The sequence below is a fragment of the Lepisma saccharinum genome, chromosome 3, assembly GCF_977018435.1.
Source record: "Lepisma saccharinum chromosome 3, izLepSacc3.1, whole genome shotgun sequence".
NCBI classification, from domain to species: Eukaryota; Metazoa; Arthropoda; class Insecta; order Zygentoma; family Lepismatidae; genus Lepisma; species Lepisma saccharinum.
Window position 1 is genome coordinate 72,049,997 of NC_139231.1, and position 19,743 is coordinate 72,069,739.

Genomic DNA, 19,743 nt, shown 5'->3' on the forward strand with positions numbered 1-19,743 from the left:
TGCATGGGCACCAAATACTGATGGTAGTGTCTGTACAATCAGTGTAGTCAGAAACATTTGATAGTTAACAAATGCACCAGTGTTTACTGCATGGTGGGTGGTGGGTGGATAGTTTCATGGAGAAGGGGAAAGGGTTATTGGTTGGCTAGGTTTAGTCCGGGGATTATAGTGGCAAATAGTATATATATACAAATGGTGAAGGAGACAGTAAACACTTACCACAGGAAAAGAAATACGTTGATATTTCATGACCTAGGTCACATTGTCATCGGAGAAGAAAGAGGTGCACAGATTCACGAAGTATAGGAGCACAGATTCTGTGCACCTCTTTCTTCTCCGATGACAATGTGACCTAGGTCATGAAATATCAACGTATTTCTTTTCCTGTGGTGTTTACTGTCTCCATCATTTGTATTTATCCGCCCTTCTGGCACCTTTTCTCATCCTATTCCTCTGTGTATACAGGGTGAACAGAAACTATAGGGACAAACTTCAGGAGGTGATTCCTGACAGGTAAAGGAACAAAAAAGTTCATATCAACATATGTCCGGAAATGGACAGTGAGTCTGCAAGAAAGCAATTAGTACGGTACACATTACAATGACTTTCATCCATGTTACAACAGGTGCTCAAAGTGGCCTCCATGAGATTCAATGCAAGTGTGAACACGTCACATCATGGATTGCCTCAGTCGTTCGAATGTTCCAGCCTGTACCCGAATAGCTTCACAGGCTACACGGACACGCTGTTCAAGGGTCTGAACATGGAAGTGGCTCAGGATACAAAACACTTTTCAGATGCCCCCACAAGTAAAAATCAAGGGAGTTAAAGTTCGGTGATCTAGCGGGCCATGCCACAGGGCCTCCTCGTCCGATCCATCTTCTGGGAAAGATGTTGAGGTGTTGACGAACAATAATGCCAAAGTGGGCTGGAGCTCCATCATGCATCAGCCACATTACCTGTCGTATTGCCAGAGGCACATTCTGAAGCAAGTGAAGCAGAATGTTCTGCAGGAAATCAAGATACATCTGTCCGTTAAGGCATTGTGGAAGTACAAATGGTCAAAGTAGGTAGTCGCCAATAATCCTTGCCCGTATATTGATGCTGAACCGTTGCTGATTAGATTGGCTGTAGCCCACAGATGACGATTGTTTAGGTTGACAATGCCATCTCTACCAAAGGTCGCTTCATCGTTGAAGAGGACTGACGACAGAAATCCCAATATGGTGGTGCCCTGTTGCAAAAACCAGAGACAAAACCGTTCCCTTGGAGGAAAATCCGCTGGATATTCCCTGCACACGTTGCAGGTGATAGCAATAGTAGCGGTTTTCATGTAGGATACACAACACCGTCGCTTGACTTACATCATGCTGACGGGTCTCTGGACCATTTCCATCTGCTTGACCGTGTACGAAGACCACCTCGGCTTGTTCCTGGTATGAAGAATGGACCATGGTGCTTCGACGTAGCTCCAATCACACAATCTCCAACACAAAAAAGCACACTGTGAGTGTTGTTATGAGAAGATGATGTCGTTCTTCAGTGCCATCTACCTTGGCAAATATGCATTTTCGGACACATGTTGATATGAACTTTTTTTCCCTTTACCTATCAGGAATCACCTACTGAAGTTTGTCCCTATAGTTTATGTTCACCCTGTATATATATATACAAATGATGAAGGAGACAGTAAACACTTACCACACGCAAAGAAATAATTCTATATTTCGCGATCTGAGTCGCATTTTCAAGATAGAAGATAAAAGATCGACGACACTCGGAGAAGAGGCACATAATATTGACCGTAGCGTCTCTACAATCAGTGTTGCCAGAAACAGTTGATAGAAAACAAGAAGTACTTTAGCCAGTGTTTACTGTAAGGTGGATGAGTAGTTTCGGGGAGGAGAGGAAAGAGTTACTGGTTGGCTAGGTTGAGTCGGGGGGGGTATAGTGGTGTGCATGCCTGCTATATAGGCCCTTTCCCATTGCCTGCGGAAAGATGTGTAAGAGTGGGGGGGGGGTAAAAGATGGATGATGGCAACACGGAAGCAGTTATTGAAGGTGGTGTTATGGCTGTTGGTGTGGATGGCAACTGTGAAATCGAAATCGAAATTTTGGGTGGAGGAACGGTGATTATACTCATCACCTCCCCCACCCTCCTAATCCCCACAGCGGCAGGTGAGTTCACCCTTCACCCTAAGGGCACCTGCCACTCATCCAACCTAATTTACACCCTCATCTGCCAAATCTGCGGCAACTTCTACTTAGGCGAAACCTCCACCCCCTTGAATCTAAGGATAAATAATCACCGTTGCTCCACCCAAAATTCCGATTTCACAGTTGCCATCCACACCAATAGCCATAACACCACCTTCAATAACTGCTTCCGTGTTGCCATCATCCATCTTTTACCCCCCCCCCTCCCACTCTGACACATCTTTCCACAGGCGATGGGAAAGGGCCTATATAGCAGGCATGCACGCCACTATACCCCCCGGACTCAACCTAGCGAACCCTCCTCCAACCTAGTCTCTCCTCCCTGAAACTACCCATCCACCTTACAGTAAACTCTGGCTAAAGTACTTCTTGTTTTCTATCAACTGTTTCTGGCAACAATGATTGTAGAGACGCTACGGTCAATATTCTGTGCCTCTTCTCTGAGTGTCGTCGATCTTTTATCTTCTATCTTGAAAATGCGACTCAGATCGCGAAATATAGAATTATTTCTCTTCGTGTGGTAAGTGTTTACTGTCTCCTTCATCATTTGTATTTATCCGCCCTTCTGGCACCTTTTCTGACCCTATTCCTGTGTTATATATATAAAATTAAATTATAAGTATAAGTTTCACCATAACCCCCCCCCCCCCTTTTCAAGTTTAGTCAATAAATTTGACCCTTTCACTAAGTTTCCATCCCTGCATTAGCTTATGTATGTACAAAACCCACAATTCTGTCCCTAAACATATGATAGTATTCATGTGGTAATACGTCCTTCTTTTTAAACTTTCAGGTATAACAGAAAAACATTTATGGGAAAAATTCAGAGAATGCGGTCCAGTTGAAGCTGTGAAAGTATTACGTGGTTTTGGCTTCGTAAACTTTATGGTACGTAATGTATGATGATGGCTCTTTTGGGAACATCAAGAATGTGAGAGAAAGATGTGCTTGTGTAACTGAAACAGTGTTCAAAATTAACTATATCAAGTTCCAACTGTACTTAATAATTTGATCTCTGTCTTCTTCCATTGCCTATCCATTTTTAGCAATGACATACTTGCAGTGGTATGCACCATATATTTTTAGAATAAATTTAATTTGATTTGCATGCAAAATTGGATACTTGCCATTTGCATATTATTTATATAAGGGTTGCCCAAATGAAAGTGAGACTCTTGGTTTTTTTCTGTAATGATTTATTGGTTGGAATATATGAACATACAGGAAGTAAAAGTGATCCATGGGTGTGTGATCCTCTACACATAGTCCCAGAACGTCACAAGGGTATGGACACCCTGAGCGAAGAACGTCCGTGGTTGACTGCGGAACCAATCTTCAATGGTGGCATGGAACCCCGTATCGTTGGCGAACCGGCGGCCCTTTAGATGTTTTTTTTAGTGGCCTGAAGATGTGGTAGTCGCAGGGCAAGAGATCGGGGCTGTAGGGAGGATGTTTGAGGACTTCCCAGCGGAAACGCATCAGGAGATCACAGCACACCTGTTCAACATGAGGGCATGCGTTGTCGTGCATCAGAAGAACCCCATTTGAAAACATGTTAGGTCGCTTACTCTTGAGGCCCGATTTCAGTTTGTTTAGGGTAGTGCAGTATGTGGTTGCCTTGATAGTCCCACCTGCATCCAGCCAATCCAAAAGCTCTGGGCCCTTGTCATCGAAGAAAAAGTGAGCATCACTTTTCCAGCTCTAATGGAGGAATGACCCTTTTTTGGATGTGATGAGTTGGGATGCCTCCATCCCATACTTATCCAAGTTGTGAACGTGCTTCTGCACAAATAAACAACACACTGCGCCATCAGACCATACCAGTCTGCTTTCATACATACAAAGCCACCTACCAGAGTAAACACAAAACTTTTGTGTAGTTAAACTATGACGTTACGACAAGAGTCTCACTTTCATTTGGGCAACCCTTATATTTTAGATTTATAAAATGGTCTAAAAGTATTTGAAATGTTCTGGAAAACTTTGGAATTTATTAAACTTTAATTACAAGTGCTAAATATCATCAGCCACCAAATTTTCTCAATTGATATACAGGGTTATTATAAATGATTGACCCGATTTCATAAATTCACTGTAGCTTTATTATTTGACATATTGTCAAAAAACTTTGCAGATGTCTAGAAAAACTCAAAATTGTTTTTTTGTGACATATTACAAGTGCTCTATATGTTCCCCCCTAGCAATTCTGCAAATATCAAGTCGATAATCAAGTTCTTCCCACACTCGGTGCAGCATGTCCCTATCAAGGCTTTTGCTTCAATCGTTTCCGTAAGATCTTCCAAATGGTAGGCTGTGGAATGTTCAGCTCTCTGCTTGCTTTGTTCGTCGACTTCTGTGGGCTTTGTGCAAAACTCGCTCGCACGCGCTCAATCGTTTCTTCAGTACCTGTAGGCCAACCAGTTGATTTCCCCTTACAGAGGCATCCTGAAGCTGTAAATTGTGCATACCATCGCCGAATGAACTTGGCAGTTGGTGGATCTTTGTTGAAATTCGTTCGGAAATGTCGTTGCACTGTTACAACAGACTGATGTGAAAGAAACTCGAGCACAACATAAGCTTTCTCTCTGCCTGTCGCCATATTGAATAAATGCTCACTGCTGCGCTCTCGTGGCAGAAATCAGAAGCGAACCTGCAACAAAAAAAAAACTTTTTGAGTTTTTCTACACGTCTGCAAAGTTTCTTGACAATATGTCAAATAATAAAGCTACAGTGAATTTATGAAATCAGGTCAATCATTTATAATAACCCTGTATTTACTCGTATGAATGTTATGATCCACTAATATGTGCAATAATTAATGCACTGGTTAGGGTTTGTTTTCAAGAATAGAATGATTGCCCACACTACTTAAAATATGTTAAGGTGACAGTATGAAGACCATTACCATAACTCACTTATTTCTGCCAATATTGGTTGTGTTTATGTTCATACTGCAACTAAAGTTAATATACAAAATTTTGTTCTTACCAGTAGTGTGGTCAATTATTATTTTCTTGTCCAAACATGAATTCCTGTCGAAAAACATAAATATGCATATCATTGAATATACAGTTATTCATTCAATATGACAGTAATTAATTTATGTATATTACTTTACTAATTCCATGTATTCCACCCTGCATTTTCTGTTAAACTACATTCCCAATCTTCGATACCTGGTGGAGGCACATAGTGGTTTGGATCCCACTTTATACTGTAGGTCCAGTCCCTATTAGCCTTTGGGTGCATAAAGTGGACTTAAAACTAAGATTCAAATTTAAATACATCCCCAAACTGCAGCATTTAGCCCAGTCAATGAAGGACAAAAAAAGGCCAATGTCTGGAATAATTCCGTAAAAGCTGAATTTTGGTTAGTTCTTAGAACACTACTAGTAGTGCAAAATCCCAAAAGTCCCTGCCCCTCCTTGGTTATGGAGATATAGGTCAATAACTTAATCTCTGCGAAATTGATGTTTGGGGGGAAGCACCACGAGGAGGGGCAGGGAGGGGACTTTTGGGATTTTGCACTACTAGTAGTGTTCTAACAACTGACCAAAATTCAGCTTTTACGAAATTATTCCCGACATGAAACCTTTATTGACTGGGCTAATTGTATTTTTCTGGCATAGGTTTGATTTTTCTGTTATAGAAGCATAGCTTCTACAATATCTATGTTCCATTTTACAGTTGATTTTCTCAAGGTATCTATGGACATTAGTTACAATGTAAAATATAGTACGTTCACAATTATAAAATAAAACTAATCTGAGCGAGCTTATCTTTACTCCAACATGAATGATACTTGTTGAAAGAGCTTAACTTGGGTCAAACAAATTTGAAATAGATGGCATAAAATATTCATATTTTGCAGGGAAAAATTGTGTCTAGTCAAGACTGCTATGATTTTGCATAAACATGAAACTTTATTATCGTGATAAGCTTAGGACTAACTTAACAACTAAGATGTTCTTCTAGAGATTAACTTAGGTTAGTTTTTGTTATAGTGTTAATAGATTAATGTTGACATGAACAATACTTTGTCTACCGTTTCACAGGATACAATTGTCCAATTGTTTTATATGGCTTGCTATCACAGTTAGTTTCAAAGTCCAATTACGTGATGAACGAGTTTCTTGTTATAATTGATCCCTTTGCAAGTACAGTTCCGTGTTCGATTCTCGGTAAAAGTGCCAAAATTTCGATGTTGATTCAGCACCAACAATAATTTGGCAGCTTACTTAAAAAGAAAAGTATATGTGGTCTAGAAAGCTAGTAGACAAGATGAGACTCTAAGCACTGATCACTTCTTCTTCTCTTCCTTTCCCATATGCCGTTAAGCGTTGGGTACCTCGTTCTATATACTGGTAATGTGCTAATTGCTCACAATGGAATATCAACTAAAGATTAAAAGATTAAAAATCAGTAACTTACGTATATGAGCGTGAGATTTGTCGAACTACGTTTCGAAGGTTATACTACCTTCTTCTTCCGGTTGAAGTGATGTTTTCAGACACCTGACATGGTGCCTCGTCGAGAAAGTGTTGGTTGAGGATTTAGGTCAAAGGTATAGGAAAAGACACTTTCTAAAAAAAATGATGTAAAATACACATACTAAAACCGCTCAATACTCTATAAAAAACAAAAGAACGTTCAAAGTTGATGAAGGCGAACTGCCAATCGGTGCTCGGGGTAGGCGAATGCACGGTGTCAGCTCATACATGGAGAAGGAAAACCCCTCCCCTCTGGTCTTTCTCCAACTGGGGCTTGTGAGTCACCAATCCAAGGTGAATTCAACTTCCACCTCGGCGGCTTTCCTAACCTCAGGGGTAACATGGAAGCCCATCTCATCTTTATTCCCTGCAGCTTTATCCCATTTTTTAAAAAAGTTTATCCAGCCGTCTTCCAAGTTTCCGTCATCCCTATTGAGTTTATTCTTATTATCTGCGCATATATAGGTTGTATATCTTATGCCGGTTAACTAATACATGTTGAGATAATCCTGTCTTGGGTATAGCCTCCTTTACATCTTTATCGTGCTCACCCCACCTAATTTGCATACTCCTCCCGGTCTGTCCCACGTATTCCTTTCCGCATTCACATACTATCCTGTACACTCCCTATTGCTCTTCAGGGTTATCACACCTATCTCCCCTCCCTTTCTTATAGGACGTGAAGTGTTTTTCAATGCTCCGAGCTGCTCTCACCCCACATTTTATCCCGTATCCCCTTACGGATTTTTCAATTTTCTCGGAAACACCCTTAAAATACGGAATCCCGACAAAATATGTGTTCTTTTCATCTTTTCCTACCTCTGTTTTATCTTCATCTTCATCTTTATCATTTTGCGATAGTTCTTGTCTAACCATCTTCTTTGCTTTCCTAGCTACTTTTTCCATGTCGCGGATAGTATACCCATTCTTTATACCCACATTCCTTATCCATTCTTCTTCTTTTTCTTCCTCTTTTTCGTCATTGCACAGCCTTTTGGCACGAATGAAAAAGTTAAGAAAAACATTTAACTTAGTTCTATTCGAATGATGGGATCTGTTATGGAGGTACAGCTCGCCAGCCAACGGTTTATGAAAGACCCCAGTTACAATCCGTTGTCCGGTTTTAGTAAGGCACAAGTCTAGAAATTGAATCTTTCCGTTGGCCAGATCTTCTCTGGTAAAACCAATTCTGGGATCTTGCTTGCCCAATTGGTTGAAAATGCTATCAAGTTTAGTTTCATTCCCTATGATGAGGATGTCATCTACGTATCTCCCATAGTATTTTACCCCTCCCCCCACATGCTCCATGGCAGCTTTTTCGACATAGTGCATGAAAATGTTGGCCATGAGGCCGGAAATGGGGTTACCCATGGCCAACCCTTCTTTTTGTCGGAAGATTTTATCGTTAACATAGAAGTAATTGTACCCCGTAATGAGAAAAAACCACCTGACATATTCCCAGGCGATCAAGATTTCAACATTTAGGTTCATTAACCATCTATACAGGCAATCCCCAGCTTTGTCCCGGGGGACACTGGGATACAGATTAATAACTTCGAAACTACATATTGCATCTCGTTCTTCTATGGCAAGTTTTTCAATTGTTTCTTTGACCATAAGGGAGTTTTTAATACTAAACTGAGTGTCCATATTAATTTTCCCCATACTCTTAATCATTTCTTTAGCTAGACCATAACCCGGATGCGCATACATGGGGATGATGGGTCTGAGGGGTATCCCTTCCTTATGATTCTTTGGTATCCCAAAGGCCGTGGGAATATTTCCTTCTTTAACACTCTTAAGTAGTTTCTTTTTTTCCGCGCTTCCTAGAGTAAAACTGGTTTCAATGCCTTTTGTAAGTTCACGTTTAATCTTATTGATGGGGTTCGCTTTGGTTTCTTTGTAGTCATTACTAGGGAACGGAACTTTATGTGCTAAAAAACTCAGAAATATTTATTTTTTATGTGTCATAAATGTTGGAAATATGTGATAAAAACAGGAAAATATGTGATAAAAATGAAAAACATTTGGTAACAAAAACAAAATATTACATGCATTTTAAACACCTAAAATCAGTTTCTAAATGCTTACCTCTTAGCGAGCTATTTTTTGGAAGAGTTGCAGTGAATCACCATAGTTTTCTCCAAATTCTCCGCTGTAAATCTGTGACGATTGTCTCTAAAAAGCATCTTATATTGTGAGAAAGATCGCTCCACGTCACAAGAAACAATTCTTGCATATTTGAAGCACGAATGCCACTAACGCTGAAGTTTTCAAAAGCTTCCTCTACTTCAGCTTCCAAAACACGTGCAATTTGGCACAAAGTTTGAAAACCTTGGTTTCCCCCCTCAAAAATCTGTACATTTAGATATTAGAACTTGTGCGTTAGATCCAGTGGGGTAATATTTTCCCCCAATAGGATCGTAGGCGAGGCGCCAGAAGCCTGTCAGCGAGCGTGTTCAAAGACAAAGCAAACCTAACACTCTCGATATTGAAAGAGGTGCGAGAATAAACATTTTTCCTTCGAGGATATCGAGGTAGCTGAAGTCAATGAGCGATTTTATGTATTTAAAATAAAAATTCGCAAAATATGTATTTACATACGGAAAACTGGAAAATATGTGTTTTTATGTAAAATAAAATTTGCTATGTTGACATGTAAGGCTATGATCAGAATTTTGGCAAAAACGAGGGTCTCTATCTTATCGCAGAAAAAACATTTATTTACCTAAAGTTCCGTTCCCTAGATAAATATTGAAAATATGTGATAAAAACAGGAAAATATGTGACAAAAATAAAAACCATTTGGTAACAAAAACAAAATATTACATGCATTTTAAACACCTGAAATCAGTTTCTAAATGCTTACCACTTAGCGAGCTATTTTTTGGAAGAGTTGCAGTGGATCACCATAGTTTTCTCCAAATTCTCCATTGTAAATCTGTGGCGATTATCTCTAAACAGCATCTTATATTGTGAGAAAGATCGCTCCACGTCACAAGAAACAATTCTTGCATATTTGAAGCACGAAATGTCACTAACGCTGAAGTTTTCCAAAGCTTCTTCTTCCTCTACTTCACCTTCCAAAACACGTGCAATTTGGCACAAAGTTTGAAAACCTTGGTTTTCCCCAAAAATTTCCGTACATTTAGACATTAGCACTTGTGAGTTAGATCCAGTGAGTTCTTCCAGTTTCGTTTCTACTATACGGACTTCACCCACGGAAGCTGCCAAAGTGTTCGCGGACGATTCAAGCTTTCGTATGGAATTAGAGAGAAAGGATAGGTTTGTTGAGATGTATGTCAATTCGACTTTTAAGGAGGGATCCTTCAACAGTTCTTGCAGAATTTCTATAGACATTTCTCTTCTTTGTCGAGATCGTTTACAACAGATACAAAATTTTCAAAGTTCTGGGCATAATATACAGCTGCATCCAACCAAGTGCCCCACCACGTAACTACAGGTGTAGGGGGAAGGGGAACCTCAGGACATTTTTGTTTAAAAATGTCTATTCTTCTAGGCGACTTGATAAAAACTTTCTTCCCATTTGAAACCAGTTTATCGACGTTGGGATAAAGAGCTTTTATCTTTTCACATATTCTATGCAACGCATGAGCCACACATGTAACGTGCACCATTTTGGGATAGCTAACGGCAAGGCCTACTGCAGCTTTTTTCATGTAAGCTGCAGCATCTGTCACTAGGAGAAGAACATTGTCAAATTTTATGCCTTCCGGCCACAATAGCTGCATTGCTTCGTTAAAAAGCCTTGCTATCGTTACATGTGTAGCCCCAGCTAGCTCTCTACACACTAGCAAATAATTTATCGTTGAGACATTTACGTCATTATGTAGCACTCCCACAATCACATTTCCCACTTTTCTACCGGTGGAGTCTGTAGTTTCGTCAATACATACCCAAATATTTTGATTCGCACATTGTGAGCGAATATGTTGTAAGGTTTGCTCGTAACACCTGTGCAGATACGTTTTTCGCAACGTTGATTCGTCAGGCGGTTCGAAGTTCGTATATTTCGAGAGAAAGTTTCGTAAATCAGGGTTCTTTAATTTGAACAGTGGAATTTCTGCGGACACAAAAGCTCTGCACAAGTCCATTGAAAACGCGGACAATTTCGACGGTTCCCCAGAAGTAGATGGTGTTTGTTGCCCGATAAGTGCCTGTCTGCCGCTCAAACGTGAAGAAGCAACAACATGCTTGTTGCTACCTAAATGCTGCATAATTTGCGAACGTTGGTCAGCTGCGATAGATTTACCACACGGTTGGCAAAATAACACTTTGCCATCAGTTGAAAACACATCCTTATATTCTTTACAGAACTGTTGCAAACGAGATGAAACACTTGCCTTAACTTTTGGCATATCGTACGAGAAAACACCTAATGCTGCACAAGCACCGAATCAGAACATGACAAAAGCAGAAACACTCTCGAAGCTCTGCATTACGTTGTGCATTTGCCTCATCTGGGTAATATTTTCCCCCAGTAGGATCGTAGACGAGGCGCCAAAAGTCTGCCAGCGAGCTTGTTCAAAGACAAAACAAACCTAGCACTCTCGATATGAAAGAGGTGCGGATAATAAACATTTTTCCTTGGAAGATTTCGAGGTAGCTGAAGTCAATGAGCGATTTTATGTATGTAAAATAAAAATTCGCAAAATATGTATTTACATACGGAAAACTGGAAAATATGTGTTTTTATGTAAAATAAAATTTGCTGAGTTGACATATAAGGCTATGATCAGAATTTTGGCAAAAACGAGGGTCTCTGTCTTATCGCAGAAAAAACATTTATTTACCTAAACTTCCGTTCCCTAGTCATTACTTCTAAAACTATCTTCCAACTTAGTATGGTATTCCTTCTTACCCGTTGATAACTATTTTGTTTTCTTTGTCGGATCTAATCAAATACACATCATTATCCTTAACCCATTTTTTCACATTGTGAAGACTCCCCCTAAGCTTACTTTCCATTTTCCCCTTTGGTGTCCTATGGTTGGTTGCAGGTGGGCCTTGTTCTTTTATGCTTAGGTGCATTTGTTCGTCAATGATGTCACGTATGTTTACCCCTGACACTAGATTTATCCTCTTTTTCATCTAATCTTCCTGCTATTTTTTCAGCTGCAATGACGAATTCCTCTTTTTCGAAGTTGACATCATCTTTCATGATTTGTAGGCTGTGGTAGAATGATGGGGTAAATCGAAATTGTTCCGCTTACAGGTAACATACTGATGGATTTTCCTACAGGAATGCTTTTCTCGAACAGGTACTGTGGTTTACCTTCTGTCAGTATGCTGCATATGAAACAGAGATAGTGCAACTTCCTTCTGTTTGCCATGGTAAGAACCTGATTGTTATTTAAAAATGGAAGAATATGATCAGACCTTTTTGCTTGAAAAATGTATCTGAAGCATGCATTTTGTATCATTTGTATTTTGTTACTGAGCTTTTGCGAGAGTTGAGGGCCGTAAACATTATCACAATAGTTGAACAATGGGTAGATTAATGCTTGGATGAGTCTTAGCTTGTAATCCTTTGGGAGGAAGTCACAGAAACGATTCAGATTCCTGAGTGTTGCATAAGCTTTCCTACATTGTGTCTTTACATGTTCTGTCCAATCAAAAATTTCGTCAAAAATCGGACCAAGATTTTTAGCAGTGTCATTCCTGACATTGGGCATATTGTTTATTTTGAGCTCGATCTTAATATTTTTGATTAACGACCTTGAATAATTAGAACCAATGATCATGAAAGTAGATTTTTCTGGATTTATTTAAAGACCGTTAGATAAACACCAGTATCTGACTATGTTCGAGTCTGAATTTAGTGACTGAAGCTTATGTTCCAACGAAGCGTAATGACCTGAGAAATATAACTGGGTATCGTCTGCGCAAAAATGTGGAGTGAAGAATTTTATGACTTGCTGCAAATCTGCAGTGTAAAGGGTGAAGAGGAGGGGGCCTAATATCGATCCTTGCGGCACACCTGCTTTCAGCGTTATAGGTTGAGACACGTGAGATGGTGAATTATGTAATACGACCCTTTGACGTCTGTTAAATAGATATGTTTGAAACCAGTTTAATGTTGAAGAAGAAAACTTGTAATATTTAAGTTTAGCTAATAATAAATCATGCTGCACTGTGTCAAAAACCTTACTGAGTTCCAGACATACTAAAATAGTGACTTGCTGTTTATCAATGGCATAGAGAATATCATCCACTACTTTAGCAAGAGCAGTGGCTGTGCTGTGTTTCTCACGGAATACAGATTGCAGCGGGAGCAGTAAATTATTCATGTTAACATAGTTTAACTTCTGCGAATGCACTATTTTCTTGAGTACTTTAGATAGCACAGGCAAGAGACTGATAGGCCTAAAGTTATTGTAAGAAGTGGCGATCTGCTTTATCTGAAGTGGCAGAATTCGTGCTTCTTTCCACTTTTCAGGAAAGATGCCACTGGAAAGAGAGGAGTTAATGACGTGCGTTAGCGGAGATAATACATAAGGCAAAGAAAGTTTGAGCATTTTGGTGCTGATACCATCTACTCCAAAACTATTTGAGCGTATGCTATAAATAGGTTTTTGTACATCTTTTTCAGTTACCTCAGTAAAGTTAAAATATTGTTCAGCGGTGGAACAGGTTTTGTTCTCGAAATGCTTTATTTGCTGAGCCTTAAGTGGAGGAGGAATTTCAGATTCATTGCAAATTTTACCAAAATGGTCATTAACAGCATCTAAATTTTTAGTGGTACTTATGATGTTTTATCGTGAGACATTTTATTGTTAACAATACCCAATTGTTTCAACTCGCTCCATGTTTCTCTCCGGTTTAAATTTTTCCTGCCAAACTTGAAGGTGAGATAAGATTTCTTTTCTTGTCTTATGACAGTTGTTGTAAAGTTCCGGAGTTCTTTATATAGTTGCCAGTCGATTAGATTGTTCAAACGTTTGAACTTTCGTAGTGCCTTATCTCTGATTCCCATCAACAATTTAACATTACTGGTGATCCACGGTGCATTTTTCTTATTGTGTTTTACGATTTTTGGTGGTGTGTGCATGTCAAAAACATTTTGTATATTTGAGGTCAAAAACTCCACTTTATCATTAACATCATCAAGTGAGTAAAGCTTTGACTAATCTACATCAGTTATATCTTTTGCAAACATTTCTTCATTGAAGGCATTAAAATTTCTACAATAAACGTAACTCGCGTGAGGTTCCGGTTTCTGCAACAAGAAATCAGCGTACGCAATACAGTGGTCTGATTTACCGATGGGGACAGTGATGTCAGTTTTAAACAGTACTTCTGTATTGTCAACAGCTATGATGTCAAGCAGCATTTTAATTTTTTTGGTGATACGGATTGGTTTATTAACTATTTGCGTTAGTCCAAATGAATCAAAAATCAATCTTTCTGGTTTATTTGGAGTGAGATAATCGCAGTTTACATCTAACAGGAAGCGATTATCAAATAGTAGATATATTTCGGATATTAATTCTTCGAACAATGTAAGTTTTGTGTATGGCACATTGGGTGGTCTGTATATGGAACGTACTTCAGAATCTAAGTTAATGTTTCAATGCCTTCAGTATTTACTTTCCTCTATATTGTCTATCATAACACTTCCAAACACCAAATAAATTTAATCAACAAACCCCGGTTTTAAAACTTAATTTATCTCAATGTGTCACATTCTTCTAGCAAAAGTTTTTTTTTTTAGAAAAGATGAGAGAAAAATTAATCCTTTAGCAAGGAACCATCTTACCTCCTGGGGATAAGATGTAAATTTTGTAATTGATTTTCGTTATTTAGCGTCGCTTTTCTTCCACTTTTGGTTATTCCCGACAATAAAGATGAGTGATCATTAGATGCAATTGATGAAGGGACACTCACAAATAACACCCATGCTGGAATTTGAACCAGGGAACTTCTGGGGTGAGTCTGAAAGTCGGTCACCAGGCAAGATGTACATTTTGATTTTTCATTTTTTACATATGTAATGTACATTCACTTCCAACATGTCATCAGTGAAACACTGTTTATTCCACGTCGGCTAACAAAGGGAATGTCTTTGCACCTTGTAGGTTGTGGATTATTTTATTTTCATAAGTTGGCAACACTGTTATGGTGCAAGAGCTTTGGTTTACAGAAGGTCTTAAGTTCTTTGATTTCCACTTTAAATAATATTTTTTTCAAAAATAAATCACCATTTCAGTTTGACAGTTCTAATTTATTTATATGTGTAATTAAATTGGTCAGTGAGTAGTCAGTATTTTGCAAGTTTTTTATTTTGTTGTGTTTCAGTCAGTTAAATCAACAATTTTGACCTTTTGACTATTTTCCACCCCTGATTCATCCCCAACAATTTTGCATGTCCTCATTCCAACTGTCATGCTTTTCTGTACTCTTTCTTCACTGTATTGGCTGAAATAATATAAATATGTTGGCTTGATTAAAGTTGAAATAGTAATTCAAAATTTTAATTTAACTTTTGCTTTTCTTGCAGAATGCAAAATCTGTGGAGTATGCCCTAAAAATGGACAATGAACTGATCTGGGAGCGCCATATGCATGTTAAAATTGCAGGTTCCAGTTCGAGAGATACTGGCAACAGAAAAGAAGGTTCCTCAAGGAAGACCAATAAATCATGAGGGCTGCATCTACACCTATGACTGAATGGTGAGTTTTAGGTTGTACTAAAGCAGATTTGTGGTTAATTTTTGATAACTGATATGCATGTAAATAGTGGGGCTGTGCAATATCGATTTTTCAATGTCTGTTAAATATAGGCATTGATGATACTGAAAATATCAATATTGATGATACCAACACATCTAAATCTTTCAATTTGACATATCAATTGTAGTTTTGTTTAGGAGAATCAGAGAATCATGTTGTTCTCTGAGGGAAGCTAAAATAGAAGTCCTGTAACACAATAGCGTCTGCAGTTCTTAACCACACTAATCGAGGAACTGAATATAAGTGGGACTGAATGTTGCATTCCTTACATACAGGGTGTTTCACTCACTCTCTGCCCCTGATTTTCGCTTATAAAAATCAATGTATTGGTCATAATGTAGTGAAATTTTCCACAGACATAGCTTGGTGTATGAGAAGCATGGTGACGTCACACCGAGTGTTGGAAGTGTTTGTCATTAGCATCAATGCATGCCTGCACACACATCTCTCCATGTTACAGAATGTAGCCACCAACACATCAGGAGTCACAGCATCAATTTTCCTTGCAGTTCCGTGATAGTCCTTTGCTTGTTGCTATAGACCTTTCCTTGGGGCATGGTTGGGTAAGGTCAGGCCGAAGTCCTTTGCAAATCACACTATCTTGAATATAGAAAAGGAAAGTTAAAAATTGTACTTACGTATGTGAGTATAGTGCTCTTATTGTAGAACGACGTTTCAGAGATTGACTATCTCTTTCCTCAGGTTCGTATAAAAACTAAGTACTTGGCATAGTACTGCGTCAAAAATGTAATATGAGGATTGTGGTTAAGGGTTGGTTAGGGTACATTTAAAATATTAAGTTTTTGCTATTAGAAGTACGTAAAAACCAAGCCGTTCCCTAATAAAACTTATACAGTAGACCTATTCACAGGTAAAAAAGTTAAAAAAGTTAAAATTCTAAAAAACCTGCATAAATCACAATGCAACCTGCAGGTTTGGCCTTTCCTACCCAACTGTGCTTATCTATCCACATGAAGGTCAATTCTCAACGAATATTTCCCCTCCCCTTAATTTTCTCGTTTCCCCTTATTACGTCACAAATCCAACGTGAATTCACGTTCCTCTCTTGCAGCTTGCATAACTTCCGGAGTGACGTGGAAACCGATATTGGGTTCAATCTTCCAGGCTTTATCCCATTTTTTGAGGAAATTGATCCACCCTTCTTCCAAATTTCCTTCGTCCCTATTAAGATTACTCTTCCCCCCTCTACAAATACTCGCTGTTTCATACACGTTTCTTCCTAATTTCCTCCCCTCTTTTCTGATTACCTCTTTTTTTGCGATTCTATGCCCACTTTCCAAAATATGTTCTGAGAGACCCGTTTTGGGAACTTTTTCCCTTATGTCCTTTTCATGCTCGCTCCATCTTTCACCCATATTTCGGCCCGTCTGTCCTATGTACTCCTTCCCGCATTGGCATTCTATTCGATAAACCCCCTTCTGTTTTTCCGGTATTTCCCTAGTTGTCTTTCCTTTCTTATAATCGGTGAAGTATTTTTCTACATTCTTTGGTGCTTTCATCCCGCAAACGATTCCAAAATCTCTCGTTATTTTTCCGATTTTTTCCGATACGGATTGATGGTAAGGGATGCCAACGTACTTTACCCTCCTATTTTCGATTTTTTCCCCCTCTTTTTGATCCCCTTCTTTCCTAATAATTTTCCGTGCTCTCTCCGCTATCTTATCCATTTCTCTATTTGTGTATCCATTTTTTAATCCTGTTTTTCTTATCCACCGAATTTCGTTGTCTTTTTCTCTTTCATTATTGCATAGTCTACCGGCCCTAATAAAAAAGTTAAGGAATACGTTTTTCTTTGTTATTTCGGGGTGCGCCGATTCCTTGTTAATATATAAGTTCCCCGATAGGGGTTTATGATGTACTCCTGTTCTAATCCTATTCCCTTCTTTCAAGATACTAAGATCCAGGAAATTGATTTTTCCATCGCTTAAGTTTTCCCTAGTGAAGTTTATTCTTTCGTCTTGTTTTTCTAATTCTTCAAAAACCTTGTTCAGTGCTACCCCCTTTCCTATAATCAAGATATCATCAACGTACCTCCCATAATATTTAATACCCATTCCTGTTTTTTCCAAAGCTGCCTTCTCAATGAAGTGCATAAAAATGCTCGCTACTATACCCGAAATGGGGTTTCCCATCGCCAAGCCTTCTTTTTGTCTATAAATACTGTCATTGACATAGAAAAAGTTATATTCCGTTACAAGGTTATACCATCGTACATATTCCCAAGCAGTTAGGATGTCTATTCCTTTTTCTAACAGCCACCTTAGTAAACAATCTCCTGCCCGCCCCCTCGGTACACTTGGGTATAAGTTAACAACATCAAAACTACTTATTGTATCCTCGTCATCAATTTCCAGATTTTCTATACATTCTTTAACTTCTACGGCATTCCTAACGCTATATTGGGTGTTCTCATTTACCTTCCTTATTCTTTTTACCAGCAATTTTGCTAGCCCATATCCAGGATGTTCGTATGTTGGTATAATAGGTCTAAGTGGTATGCCTTGTTTGTGTGTCTTAGGTATTCCAAAAGCAATTGGTATGTTGCCAACTTTAATTTCCTTAATAAGGATTTTCTTTTCGCTTGTGCCCAATGTAATGCTTGTCTCTACCCCTTTTTTGATCTCTCTTCTAATCTTATTAATAGGGTCTTTCTCTATTTTCTCAAAATCGTTACCTTTAAAGCTATCTTCTAATTTTTGGTGATATTCCTCTCTGTCCATGATAACCATCTTGTTTTCTTTATCAGACCTAATTAGAAATACGTTATTCGCCTTCACCCATTTTCTTACATTTTTTAAATCGCGTCTTAGGTTTTCGTTTACTTTCTCTTTCCGTGTTCTATCTCCCCCTTTCATGTTCGTTTCCTTTTTAATTTCTTTTTGCAAGTGTTGTTCTACAATATTACGTATCCTTTGTCTAACCTCAGTTTTATCCTCCCTTTCGTCAATAGTTGTTACGATCGTTTCTGCTGCTATTATGAATTCCTCTTTTTCAAGTTTCTCTACCCCTATTGCAAATTTCTGCCCCTTGTTCATAATCCTAATCAACTCTTTAGGTGGTTCGTGGGTGGTTAAATTTAAAATGTTCTCATTATTTCCCCACTCCTCTGTTTTTTGTTTCTTATTCTCTAGATTATCCTTCCTATTCAATTTAATTTCATCAATTTCCTCTCTATAGTATTACTATCCCTAAATTTGGCTTTATCCACAGCTCTAAAGTGTCTCTCTTCAATGCGGTTCCACGTCACTTCGTCTAGTTCCCCACTAACTTCCAAATGTAATCTATAGCATTCCTTATTAAGACGTTCGACTTGTCCATGTGCCTCCCTAATACATTTCCCTAGTATTTTAAACTGTATTTCTTGTTTTTTGTTCAATCATGCCTACACTCAACGGTTTATACCCCCATTTTAATCTGGAAATTAAAAGGAAACGAACATGAAAGGGGGAGATAGAACACGGAAAGAGAAAGTAAACGAAAACCTAAGACGCGATTTAAAAAATGTAAGAAAATGGGTGAAGGCGAATAACGTATTTCTAATTAGGTCTGATAAAGAAAACAAGATGGTTATCATGGACAGAGAGGAATATCACCAAAAATTAGAAGATAGCTTTAAAGGTAACGATTTTGAGAAAATAGAGAAAGACCCTATTAATAAGATTAGAAGAGAGATCAAAAAAGGGGTAGAGACAAGCATTACATTGGGCACAAGCGAAAAGAAATCCTTATTAAGGAAATTAAAGTTGGCAACATACAATTGCTTTTGGAATACCTAAGACACACAAACAAGGCATACCACTTAGACCTATTATACCAACATACGAACATCCTGGATATGGGCTAGCAAAATTGCTGGTAAAAAGAATAAGGAAGGTAAATGAGAACACCCAATATAGCGTTAGGAATGCCGTAGAAGTTAAAGAATGTATAGAAAATCTGGAAATTGATGACGAGGATACAATAAGTAGTTTTTGATGTTGTTAACTTATACCCAAGTGTACCGAGGGGGCGGGCAGGAGATTGTTTACTAAGGTGGCTGTTAGAAAAGGAATAGACATCCTAACTGCTTGGGAATATGTACGATGGTATAACCTTGTAACGGAATATAACTTTTTCTATGTCAATGACAGTATTTATAGACAAAAAGAAGGCTTGGCGATGGAAACCCCATTTCGGGTATAGTAGCGAGCATTTTTATGCACTTCATTGAGAAGGCAGCTTTGGAAAAAACAGGAATGGGTATTAAATATTATGGAGGTACG

At 38.6% G+C, this 19,743-nt stretch overlaps 1 protein-coding gene across 1 annotated transcript in view; it reads left to right on the plus strand.

Annotated features, from left to right (window-relative positions):
* Positions 1-19,743, plus strand: part of LOC145985126 (uncharacterized) — a 66,729-nt gene that overhangs the window by 38,441 nt on the left and 8,545 nt on the right. Inside the window, exons 7-8 of the mRNA XM_083118766.1 lie at positions 3,011-3,105; positions 15,229-15,400. Coding sequence (XP_082974892.1) covers positions 3,011-3,105; positions 15,229-15,372 — 239 coding nt within the window. The 3' untranslated portion in view covers positions 15,373-15,400. The remainder of the gene's footprint in view (positions 1-3,010; positions 3,106-15,228; positions 15,401-19,743) is intronic.